At 39.0% G+C, this 12,734-nt stretch overlaps 1 protein-coding gene across 21 annotated transcripts in view; it reads left to right on the plus strand.

Annotated features, from left to right (window-relative positions):
• The window catches only part of MAP7 (microtubule associated protein 7), a 199,708-nt gene extending 190,783 nt beyond the window's left edge, over nucleotides 1–8,925 (plus strand). For all 21 annotated transcript variants that reach the window (XM_032274677.1, XM_032274684.1, XM_032274685.1 and 18 more), the window contains 2 exons: nucleotides 5,596–5,819; nucleotides 7,432–8,925. In XM_032274677.1, the coding sequence (XP_032130568.1) occupies nucleotides 5,596–5,819; nucleotides 7,432–7,442 (235 nt within the window). In that variant the 3' untranslated portion in view covers nucleotides 7,443–8,925. The remainder of the gene's footprint in view (nucleotides 1–5,595; nucleotides 5,820–7,431) is intronic.
• The last annotated feature ends 3,809 nt before the right edge of the window (nucleotides 8,926–12,734 follow it).

Consider the following 12,734-nt stretch of genomic DNA (forward strand, 5'->3'; position numbering starts at 1 on the left):
AAGCCTGCTGAGCAAGCAGACGCCAACCAGGAATCAAAACTCTCCTGCAGTGTCGCTTCAGCAGTGGCAAAGGATAATCATTTAATGGGCCCAGATCCAGTTTCACAGAACAGGAATGATGGGTAAATTTGGAGCTGAGAGGCAATAAATCAAGAACTAACACATTTACCTTATCTCTAAAGACTCCTTCTTCTGCTGTGTGATTGTTTTATTCATATTTCTTTAGAGATTCTTCAGCATGAACATGGGGTTGAGGAAAAAGAGCTTCAGAGCCAAAAGTTCCAGGCTGGATCCCTAGTTTTACCTTTGAGAAGTTCAGAAACTCTGGGATTAACCTACTTAATTAAGTCTTAGTTTTCTCATCTGGACATGGAGATGTTTTCCACACAAAGTATTGGGAGGTTCAGTGAAATGGTGTCTGTGAAGGACTTCTGAAAACTGTGTTGTACTATACAAATGTTACATATCATTATCCTCCTAAAATGAATGCAGTGTCCAGAAAACACACAGTACACTAGGTGTAGCTGCAGTGTGAATGTAGAATAATGCTTTTGGTTTGTTCCTGGTATCCCATCTTCTCCTGCCTAGCATTTTATTGGCTTTTTTTTAACCATCAAAACACAAGGCGTCAGTATCACCAAGGAACAGTTTGCAGTGATTCCAAAATGTCTTAACCTGCATTGTGACTGATTGTTCTCCATCTTTTAAGGATGGCTCAGCTGACAGTTTTCTAAACCCGCTGCTTTTACAGACTGCCTACCTTGTCACTCATTTAATGATTTTCCCTTTGTTCTTGAGGGACAATTTTTATGACTTACATTTCTAAGAATAAACATTATCTGCATACTTAAATTTTATCCTGCTTGTCTTCCGATTATTATAAAACTAATCCTAGCACTGATCCCTGGGGCTCTCTGCCACTTACACTCTTCCATTTAGAGAAGGGCTTGCTTATTCTTAACTTTATTTTATTTTTATTTTATTTTATAAGACAGGGTCTTGCTCTGTCACCAAGCCTGGAGTGCAGTGGTGTGAGCATGGCTCACTGCAGCCTCTACCTCCCGGCTCAAGTGATCCTCCTACCCCAGCCTCCTGAGTAGCTGGACTACGATGCAAGCCACCGCACCCAGCCTATTCTTGTCTTTAATATCCATCCCCAAAGCTTCCCATTCATGAATAAACATTCCCTTTGATGCAATGGAAACTCAAGTTTTTAAACAGTTTTACATCTGAAATCCTGTTAAAAACTTTAAATGACAAATCACATCCATGAATATTTCCTTTCACTCCTAGTTTCAAATCAACCTTAAAATGCTTATAAAATCTTTGGTTTTCATCTCAGTGCATTATTTTTAGTGAAGCATTTCCTGATCCTTGTGATCAGTCAGCATCTTTATTGAATACCCTACTCTGCACCTCAAGAAGAGTTATAGATCCCTCCAGCTTGCCCACTGTGAATTAAAGCACTGATCAATGGAAATGCTCAGAGACGCTCTCAAAGAACATGCTGTGGGTGATACTCTGTGAAAATCCAACATGACAGATCATGCAAGTATAGTGGTAGAATTTGTTTTTACTAGAAAACTCCACTGCTCAGAATGACCATCTTTTAGTTGAGGTTGAGAGAGAAGTATCACTTCTCCTAATGTCTTTAGTACCTAATGCATTGGTAAATAAATGAATGCTGTCAATTAAATTACATTTTCCCCTCTCCACCTTGATATACATCATCAAACTGTCTAGCAGCACCCCAGGAGGATGGCGATCCCCTAACATTACTTTTCCTAGCAGCGGGGACTGAGACCCTTCATTATAGAACAGCCCTGTACCAGAAGCATCCTGAATCCTACTCCTCACCTTACTCGTGAGTGAGACGCCTCCTTTGCCCCAAAGCCATTTTTCTTGCCCATCTCCTTTCCTCTTAACAGGTTCCCCAGTGACATTAGTTAGAATGGAAGAGTTTGAGTTATCACAATTCTGGCCAGCATTTAAAGATGTAAAGAGATATGTGAATATGCCAAGTGTGGTGGCTCACGCCTGTAATCCCAGCACTTTAGCAGATCTAGGCAAGCAGATGGCTTGAGCCCAGGAATTCAAGACCAGCTGGCAACATGGCGAGATTCCGTCTCTACAAAAAATACAAATATTAGCCGAGGGCAGTGGCATGCATCTGTAGTCCTGGATACTTGGGAGGATCGCCTGAGCCTAGGGAATTGAAGCTGCAGTAAGCCGTGATCGCACCACTGCTCTCCAGCTTGGGCAACAGAGTGAGAACCTGTCTCAAACTAACAAATACACGAATATATATTCATAACATACATGGATTTTATAAAATTTTATTAATGAATATATACATTTTCCTATATAAAATATTCGAAGTTTATAAAATACTTGAAATGTATCTTTCTGAAATATGTGAATATTATATATGCCCTTGAGCAGATCATTCTTGCTCAAAAGCCATGTTTGGCTCTTGAGAGAGAGTACTTGTGGGGGGATGCTCCCACAGAATTGAGGAAAGTCTTTGTTCTTGATTAGGAAACTTGCTTTGGAAGAGGAAAGAAAGGATACAGATCCATGTGAGTACAAGTCAGGAGAGGACAGGGTGAATATCGGAATGGGAACAGAGGAAGTTATCTGCAGTTTCTCAGGTCATTCTGAGATGTTCTTCCACACCCAGCTGAGAATCTCTAGTCCACAGGCTAAGAAGCTCTGCTGCCTATACAGCTACTGCCTTACTCTCCTATACCCCAGAAGACATTTTGTGTTTGTTCATAGCCCTAGAGGAGCTGTCTCTTCGTAGATTGTTCCCCTTTTTTTTAAATAAGGAGTTTTTGGTAATTTTAGTGTTTGACCCCGTCTTTTTCCTCCAAATCTTGAGTTCATCATTGCTCCTAGTTTGGCCTAAAGGAAAAGTAACATTCCCAAGCCCCTGTTGTTCACACAGGAAGAGATGTATCCCTTTTAATTTAAAAGTTACTTAAGATAATTAATAAATATCAAGAAAAAAATAAGTTTCTGGCTTTTATAAGCTGTGTGGACTACAGATTCCTGCCAAGGTCCCAGCTTCTCCCTGTACACATTTTGGATTGGAGCAAAGTGTGCAATCTTCAAAAGTCTTACATCAGCCTTCAACCTTCAGAAGGTAGCTGAAGACAGGGAATTCAAAAGCTGGTGCTCTTATCCTGAGAGGACACATGAATCCACGGATCCATAATCCCTAACCCCAGTACTTCAGTTTCAGTTTTATAGTGTCTACCAGTCCCGATGTCCCCTGAACATTTCATGATTTGTCATCCAGTGCATGTGGCACAATTATTCATCTAATTGCCAACCATGAGAATGGGCAGCGGTGGGAGGGGAAAATGAAATCTGATTCTGGCTCAGGCCCAAGGTTAGCCATTGCCATTATGACTTGATAGCACACGCAGGCCTGGAAGGTGACAGGTTAAGGTTGCCAAGGAAAGGGGGCTTTGGAGATATGTTCCTGTTCTTTATCCTTGGCCAGAACTTCTATGTAAATTCTCTCTGGATTAAGAACCAAAATTGTTTCCCTGGTTACAGAAAGGTTATTGGTGATAGGCAAGAACAGGAAGAGGGGTGTAGCAGCCCAGACACTTAGAACAGCGGGTGTTAGGCGTGCGTGTGCTCATGGGACTGGGAGGGGTGGTATGCATGTGCACGTGTGTCTGACTCTACTCTTATGCAGACTTATGCCTAGTGGCCTCGCCTTCCCTTCTTGGTAAAATAGCAGAAAAGCATCATCATACTGTATGATCTTTCTCTATAAAATTTTAGGTTATTTTACAAATAATATTTTCAGTGTATTCTGCAGTGCCTTGTGAGGCACTTAGGACAGCCATCTTTATTTTTTCCATAGAAAAGAAGGTTTAATAATTTTAAAAATATATAAATATTCAAATCAGAAATGCTTTAAAATGTATTCAACAAAATCAATACTTCTCACTCAGTAGAGAAAGTGAACTGTTTTGGCCGAATGTGGTGGCTCATGCCTGTAATCCCAGCACTTTGGGAGGCCAGGCCAAATCACTGGGCAGATCACTGAGGCCAGGAGTTTGAGGCCATCCTGGCCAACGAAGAAACCCTGTATTTGCTAAAAATACAAAAATTAGCCAGGTGTGGTGGTGTGCACTTGTAGTCCCAGCTATTCGGGACGCTGAGGCACAAGAACCACTTTAACCCAGGAGGTGGAGGTTGTAGTGAGCTGAAATTGCATTACTGCACTCCAGCCTGGGCAACAGAGTGAGACCCTCTCTCAAAAAAGAAAAAAGAAAGCAAACTATTTCTTCAATAGAGTGAAAAAAGCACAGTATTTTAAAAAAAAGCAATGGAAAGGTTGTTAGCATTGTTTTACAATTTGAGAAGATAAACTGACCTGCTAATAATGTCCAAGCAGTTGGCATTACTAAGACTACAGGTAATTTGTTGAGCATTGAACAAGTTATGAAGCTTGCACATATATGTGTACTGCTGCAATCAAATAAAATGGTAAAATTAATTTAGCACTCATTTGACACATGGGCATTATTTGGCTACATTGTAAAGCATAATAATAAGCATATAACATAAGGGGCCGCCAGTCTGGTTGGAGAGCGTGACAATCTAATACAAAGTGTAGAAGATTAAGTATTTGGGGCCAAGTAAGTATATCTCAAAAATAAATCCAAGATATATAGCATGGATTCATAAGGATCCAGATGAGGTCAGAGATTTAAGGGGCAAAGATAAGAAGATTGATCTTCAAAAATTTGTGTATGAAATTATGCAAGTGCTTTAGGAGGCTGGAGATATCTAGGAAGTGTGCAGAATGGCTTAATGAGAAAAACGCAAGACCAGAGTTTAAGAGATCGTGCATTTAGCCCCAGCTGTCGCTCAGTAGTTGTGTGACTTTGTGCAAATCATTTACTCTTTCTTCCAAATTGTAATCCCATCATCTTTATCAGACGTATGTAAAAATGCCTGCAGCTGAAATCGTTAAATGTGTAGAACTGCTGCTGCTGATTTGTTTCTATTAATGATGATCTGTTGTAATTGGTAAATTGTTTTATTTGATAACTTTTGTAACAAAAGAACAGATTTAAAGTTTTTTTGTGGTTGTTTAGAGACAGGATCTTACTCCACAGCCCAGGCTGTAATGCCATGGCGTCATCATAGCTCACTGACACCTCAAACTTTTAAGCTCAGGTGATCCTCCCACCTCAGCTGTCAGAGTAGCTGGGACTACTGGTGTGTGCCACCACACAGCTAGTTTTTTTTAATCTTTTGTAGAGATGGGGTCTTGCTATGTTTCCCAGACTGATCTTGAACTCCTGACTTTGAGCAGTCCTCCCATCTCAGCCTCCCAAAGCTCTAAGATTACAGGCATGAGCCACTGTGCCTGACCTAGATTTTTTAAAGTAAGAATTTAAAATATACTACAATTTATTACTTTTATTAGTAATGATGTGACTCATCAGTCTGATTTTTTAAATTGTAGATTTATAAAATTATTATATAACACTTTGGTTTTCCTAATAATGTGTTTTCCAGTATTAAGACTAATTTATTTCTATTTTTATTTTTCAAATTGCTTAGCACTCCCGACTTGGAAAAACAACCAAATGAAAATGGAGTATCTGTTCAGAATGAAAATTTTGAAGAAATTATAAACTTACCCATTGGATCTAAACCATCCAGATTAGATGTCACCAATAGTGAGAGCCCAGAAATTCCTTTGAATCCGATTTTGGCCTTTGATGATGAAGGGACACTTGGGCCCCTGCCTCAGGTAGATGGTGTCCAAACACAACAGACTGCAGGTAAGCTTGCCTCCAACTCCCTTCTATAGCCATCTGAAATATCTGACATCAGGAGGACACGGACTGCTGCCTTCTACAGTGTGATTGTGGTAACAGTTTGTTCTTCAAAGGATCATGTAAGACACAGTGGAAAAGATTGTGCCTGGCTCATAGAGATTGAATTTTGAGTTGGATTGGACAACTTCTAAGGCCTCTCCTATTCTCTCAGTCACTGCAGAAATCCAGTTGGCAGCACCCACTGGGTGTCTGTCAGCCTCCCTGCACAGAGCAGCATCCACTGCCCAACATCACACATGGTCAGAATGTGCTTTGTAGAAAGACAAGGCTGCCTCCCCATAACCTATGGACCATCTGGCCTAGTGCTGCCCACTGGAGAAAGATTTGAGTTTTTTCCGTCTTTCTCAGGTCTTCATATATTTGAAGACTGCCGTCATGTTCTCCCACCATTTTTCTCTTATTTGGGTTGGCAACCTGGATAATAAATTACTGTCCTTTTAAAATGTGACATGATGGATACTTAGGATTTAGGTGATGAAACTAGTTCTCTGAATGGGATCACACTGAGTCTAAGGATCTTTCCTTCTTAAATGATTTTGTTGCTGTTGAAACTGCCTGTGACTTTATATCTTATACAATGTCTCCTTGACCCACACTCAACCTGAAGTCTTTGTGCAAAAAGAACAGTTAGGACCCAAAGAAATAAGGAGTAATATCAAATATTACTAACTCAATGGTCATAGCAGCTCAGCAACTCAATCCCATCAGTCTCGGGAATTTGCAGGATAATCTCAGCTCCCTGCCTCTTCAAACCTGTTTCAGTTTTGTTGACTTCTCTTCCCTGCAGATGACTTTCATGTATTGACCAGCATCTCTTTCTACTTGCTATGAAAAGAACTGGCCAAATTCAGGATATGCAAATGAAGACAGTATAGAATTATTTGTGGGCAAATTGTTTTGCCTTTTAGATTTCATCAGTGAATCTGTAATAAATCAACTTTTAATGGGGTGAAATAGCCAGTGTGAACCACCCATCCAAAGGAAGCCAGCCTTCTCTTCTCCTCTAGTGTACTGACCTTGGAAGTAGAATTTCACTTTAGTAAATGAACTCCACTTTTCTAGGATTTGAAAGGTGGCTGTCTGACTTTCTGATTCTTATGCTTTTGGGAACAGTCCAACTAATGATACGTTGGTGGAAACATGCCCAGTGCAGCTTCCTGCTTATGTTACAGATTTACAGGAAGGGAAAGAACTTCCAGATGATTTATCAACATTTATTAAACCTCCAACATGTTTAGAACCCTAAGCATTGGGTACTGAGGATACAAGAGAAAACGAATGTTTAAACCCCTAACCGAGAAAAGTACCATCTCTGTATGCCACTTGGAAAAATGAAGGCTATGGCCTAAGCTGATGTAGAGAAGAGAACATGTTTCCTTTGAGTAACAGAATTCACCTAAATATAAGACTGTGAATCCTAACAAAATTGCCTATTCTTATATAAGTGTATATAACAGTATAGTAAATTTCTAAAACTTAAGATATTACTATAGTATTCTTGAAATAAGATTTTAGATGTCATATTAACCTGTTCTTTTTCTGTCTCTTCATATAGAAGTTATATGAGTATTTCTTCTGAAGAACCAAAGCTGAAATTTAATGAGAATTTCTACAATTAATGGAATTCCTTTCATGCTATAAAGGAGCATCCCCTCCTCCAGTTTTCTAAAGAGCTCTTGACCATCATTTTGAAAAGATTTATTAAAAATAACTAAAGACAACAGACGATAGCTTTTCTAATAATTTTCATCAATAGAAAAAAGGAAATACTTCTCATTCTTCAATACTTTCAAATGGCTTTTTCCAGTGTGCTCCTTCTTAGCAAATCAATATTTTTCTGCATTCTTTAAAAGACAAGAGCATTTGGCTATAAAAGAAACGGGCTGACTAAGCATGATTTTTTTGGTCTTAAAAGCTTCACATGTAAAATTGGCAAAAAAAAAAAATTTTATCTTTTATAATATAATACTTGAAAAATAAGTACCTCTTTGCTCTACAAGTAGAATGAATGGGGAAGAGTTTAAACCTGTTTGTTTAAATATTATTGCAAAGAACTCTATTTGTAGAGGCAAATTATAGGCAGATTACCAGGTTCTTATAAATACAACTTGTACATGGACATTCTGCAAACAGCTGTCACATTTTTCTTGCAACTCCTTTTGCAAAAGTATACTAAAATGTTTTAAAATATGGAAAAAAAATTATTTTTTCAGAGCAAGAAAATAATTTACTGTCCTCTTAATGTATTTATAAAGTTTTTCCATATGAACTAATCAAATAAGTTAGAACAATGTGACAACATTACAAATTTAATTTGTTAGATGCATTCCTTCTAATGTTACATGAGAGAATGTTACTGATGATTCAGGGCTCTTTCTGAAGTCTGTGTGTTGCTGCTGTCCCCAGTGATGGTGGACTTATCTTTGCCTTACCTGATCACGAATTATGTTGGGGAAAATAAAGATTTAATATTTCTTTAAATAAAAAAGAATTTGGTTTTGCTCGTTTAAGAGCAATGAAAAACATGATGGAATGTTGACTGTGTTTGGCACACAGGACACGGCCCTTGATGGAAGTCCTTGTTCTGCGTGGCACCTGTCAGCTTTCACCTTTCATTCTTATTCTTCACTTTTGCTGCTGAGCCTGGCTGTATAAACTTGCACTTTCATTTGCTAATATAAATTCAATTTTATTTTACCATATTAGAGACTACTAATTATTAAATGTAGAAGAAGAGGGCGTACATGTTTTTACGTGGAGTGTTAAAAGTAAATTTATACCACTGTAATGTGCAGGTTTTATTAAAAGAGAAATTGGTTAAACTGCTAGGTTGAATGAGACTTTATCTATTGGACTTTTTTTTTTAATCCAAGCATATGGTCTTTAGTAACAGCTTGTAATTTGTTAAAACGTTCATTTGGGGGTTTTCCCTATTTTCAGTTGTCCATGTACACAGTCATTATATTAAAAAAGAAATCTGTTCAACAAAGTTGTTTTATTTGTTTAAATCAACGTAGCATGAAACACCAAATAAAATGTTGACATAGTTCTACTTTTAGGTTTCTCATGTTATAACTTAACTCAGATTGATTCTTGAGTCTTCAAATTGTCCTTCATTTAACTCAGTGACATTTTCCCAGCCTCCTGTCGATTTAGCATATAGGATAGCTTTATTTAAAATTTAGAGCAGCAGGTCTATTTTGGCTGTTTTTCTTTTTCATTTATGTTTTCAAACTTTGGCAATTATTAGCAAACTGAAAGCCTTCTAAGTAATCAAGTTTTCACTAGAAGTGGTATAAAATTCTTAATTATATGTGTTAAGAGCAGCGCTGCCAGAGAATGTCCCTGACCTTTACAATGGCTGGATTGCTTTTTGGCCAACACTGGGAAAATCTATATTGACCGGCAGACCTTAAAGAAGTCATCAATATTCACACTACATTAAGTGGAGGCGCTCAGGAATCAAATATGCCCCTCAGCATGAAATGAGAGTGAATGGGCTTTTACTTTCCTTTCTACACCATTGCAAACTATCTAGGCCAATTCAGTCACCAATCAAAGGGCCATTTGGTGGTACCTCTAGCTATTACAGGAAGATAAGGCTGTAAGTGTCCTCCCTCCTACATAACCTTACCACCTCCTGATGTATTACAATAAAAGCAAATCTAAAACAGTTATCTTACATGACAAGTTTATTAGCAAGCAGGGCTTCTGGAAAGCTTGGGAAAGTTCCTTCTCTGCTCTTAAGTAACCCCACAAACACCATGACTAAAAGGTTTACAGTGAAGCAGAAGCAATGATATTCTGAAAGCAGAATTAAGAAACCTAATTGCCTGGTTGGATCAGGCAACAATCATAAATGTGTGTGGAGTCCTGGAGGGGGAAGGTACAGAAGCAAAGAGATCTCTAGTCCTGGGGAAATATCAAAAGTAATTATTTTGCAGGATCTGTCAGATTCTTACACTTCATTGCATGCATTTTGCCTCTAAAAGTGTAGACAACCACCTACTTTTCAGGCTGCATTCACCGATGAAAAATTACTATAATATCACTTATGCTGATGAACACTCTGGCATATATTTAGATAAGTGTTTAAAGCATCTGCCTAGCCACCTGGTTGGGGTGCTTCAAATAGTATGTAACTTACCCTCAGAACAAGATTGAAGTTAAATTATACAGCACACATATATTACACAGTTTATATTTAAAGCATTTTAAAGTAAATTACTGCATAATAAGTAACAGTCAACAATAAATTCTTCCATCTTTTGCATTACTTTTTTTTAAACTTGATTGAAATGGACTATTGGCCTACATCCAATGTTAAATGTTCTGTGCATTGAGCATTTAAAGGCATGGTGGGGCTGGGTTCAGTGACTTACACTGCAATCCAAGCACTTTGGGAGGCCAAGGCAGGAGGATCGCTTAAGGCCAGCAGTTCAAGACCAGCTTGAGCAACATAGCAAGACCCCCTGTCTCTACTGCCAAAAAAGAAAAAAAAAACATGATGGAATAGCTATTGGATCAGGTTACAGAAAGCAATTTTTTAAAATAAGCTAACATCTAAGAAACATCATTTTGCCTTTACTCCCTCCCCCAAAATCCTGTTTTTACTCAGTAAACACCTAAGCCCACTCAAAAAATGTTCTGGATTGTCATTTTCTCACATCCTTTAGCACCTCCTTAGTTTTGGGGTGGAGATCTAAAGGCCTTGCAAGAAGTGGGAGAGAAAAGGACCAGCATGTGAACAGAAGGGACAGTTTTTGTTTGTTTGTTTGTTTTTTAAGACAGAGTCTTGCTCTGTTGCCATTATGGAGTGCAGTGGTGCGATCTTGGCTCACTGCAACCTTTGTCTCCCAGGTTCAAGCGATTCCCCTGCCTCAGCCCCCCAAGTAGCTGGGACTGCAGGCACACACCACCACACCCAGCTAGTTTTTTGTATTTTTTAGTAGAGATAGGGTTTCACCATGTTGGCCAGGATGGTCTCGATCTCCTGACCTCGTGATCTGCCTGCCTCACCTCCCAAAGTGCTAGGATTACATGTGTGAGCCACTGCGCCCGGCCTAGAAGGGACAATTTTATTATAAATATTTTGTTAGTAATTAGTTCCTTGGTGACTCTCAATTGAGTTATGTTAGGTTGATTAAAATTTTAGAGATAAAAAGTAATTTTATAACCTAAAAATACAAAAATTGGGCATTGTGGTGCATGCCTGTAATCCCATAGCTGCTCTGGAGGCTGAGGCACGAGAATCTGTTGAACCCGGGAGGTGGAGGCTGCAGTGAGCCGAGATTGTGCCACTGCACTCCACCCTGGGCAACAGAGCGAGACTTTCTCAAGAAAAGAAAAAAAAAAAAAAAAAAAAAAACTAATGCAAAGATTTATAAAGTTCAAAAGAAGTTTTAGAATTCTGTTTGAAAATATACACAGGTCAGATGTCATGGCTCATGCCTCTAATCCCAAAACTTTGGGAGTCCAAGGTAGGAGGATCGCTTGAGCCTAGTAGTTTGAGACCAGCCTGGGTAACATACAGAGACCCTGTCTCTACAAAAATTAGAAAATGAGCCAGGCATGATCGCGCGTGTCTGTGGGTGTCAGTCACTTGAGAAGCTAAGGTGAGAGGATCACTTGAGCACAGAAGGTTGAGGTTGCAGTGAGCTGTGATTGTGCCACTGCACTTCAGCCTGGGTGACAGAGCCAGGCCCTGTCTAAGCAAACAAACAAAAAACTGAAAATTAAAGAATACATTTAAAAAAAAGGACTGACAATCACTTTTGAATTATTGGATCTCTAAATACCTTGTGGAAGAGTAAAAAGAGAGGGTCAGAAGGCAAGGTGCTAATGCTGGAAGCAATAGAAAAATGAAGAGCCAGCATCTGGAGTTACACTTAGATGGTTAAATATGAGGTTTGCCAGTGATTAACCATGGGAAGCTTGGTAAATGACTTGTATTCTCCATATCTGGATATTTTCATTGCTAAGTGGGAGAATAATACTCATCTCATGGGGTTTTCTTAATTATCAAGGTTGAATAAAATGAGTATAAAGTTTCTCAGTAATTTTTCAATAAATATTAAAACTTTTGTATTTAAGCCCGGGCATGGTCGCTCACGCCTGTAATCCCAGGACTTTGGGAAGCCAAGGCAGGCGGATCACCTGAGGTCAGGAGTTCAAGACCAACCTGGTCAACATGGTGAAACCTCATCTCTACTAAAAATATAAAACTTAGCTGGGCATGGTGGTACACATCTATAGTCCCAGCTACATGGGAGGCTGAGGCATGAGAATCACTTGAACCTGGGAGGCAGAGGTTGCAGTGAGCCAAGATCTCATTACTTCATGCCAGCCTGGGTGACGAGCAAAACTCCATCTCAAAAAAGACTATTTTGTGTTTAGTTTGAGATACTTGTGGAAGACAAGGCCTCTGAGAGGCCAAAGAGTGCCTGGAATCTGCCCCTGTAAGTGGGATCGTCACTCTAATAGTGGCCTTGAATGTCAATAGTTTTTTCTTTTTAAGTAAGATGCCCATTCTAGGTAGTAGTATACTAAACAAGCTAAATGGATTGAACTGTTTTCTTCAGGACAGTATTGCAAGTTTAGAATTTGTAATCATTGAGTTGCTACCATATCACTATTTAATTTCACAATCACTTTCCTTTCCATCTCTCCCAAAATGTTTTCTTTCCCAAAAGAATTTTCATTATTTTTATTTTCACTTATTTGGAGGCTTTTTTGACACCCTTTGACACAATTAATTACCTTGTTGGCTGCAAATACAGGGATGGTTAACTGCTTTTCCAGAAGTTAGTTGACACTGGCCAGCCTCCAGGAGCTGCTACAGAAAGCTGGAGCAGTGAG

This window comes from Sapajus apella, unplaced genomic scaffold (genome assembly GCF_009761245.1).
Source record: "Sapajus apella isolate SASKATOON/1434 unplaced genomic scaffold, GSC_monkey_1.0 scaffold6, whole genome shotgun sequence".
NCBI classification, from domain to species: domain Eukaryota; kingdom Metazoa; phylum Chordata; class Mammalia; order Primates; family Cebidae; genus Sapajus; species Sapajus apella.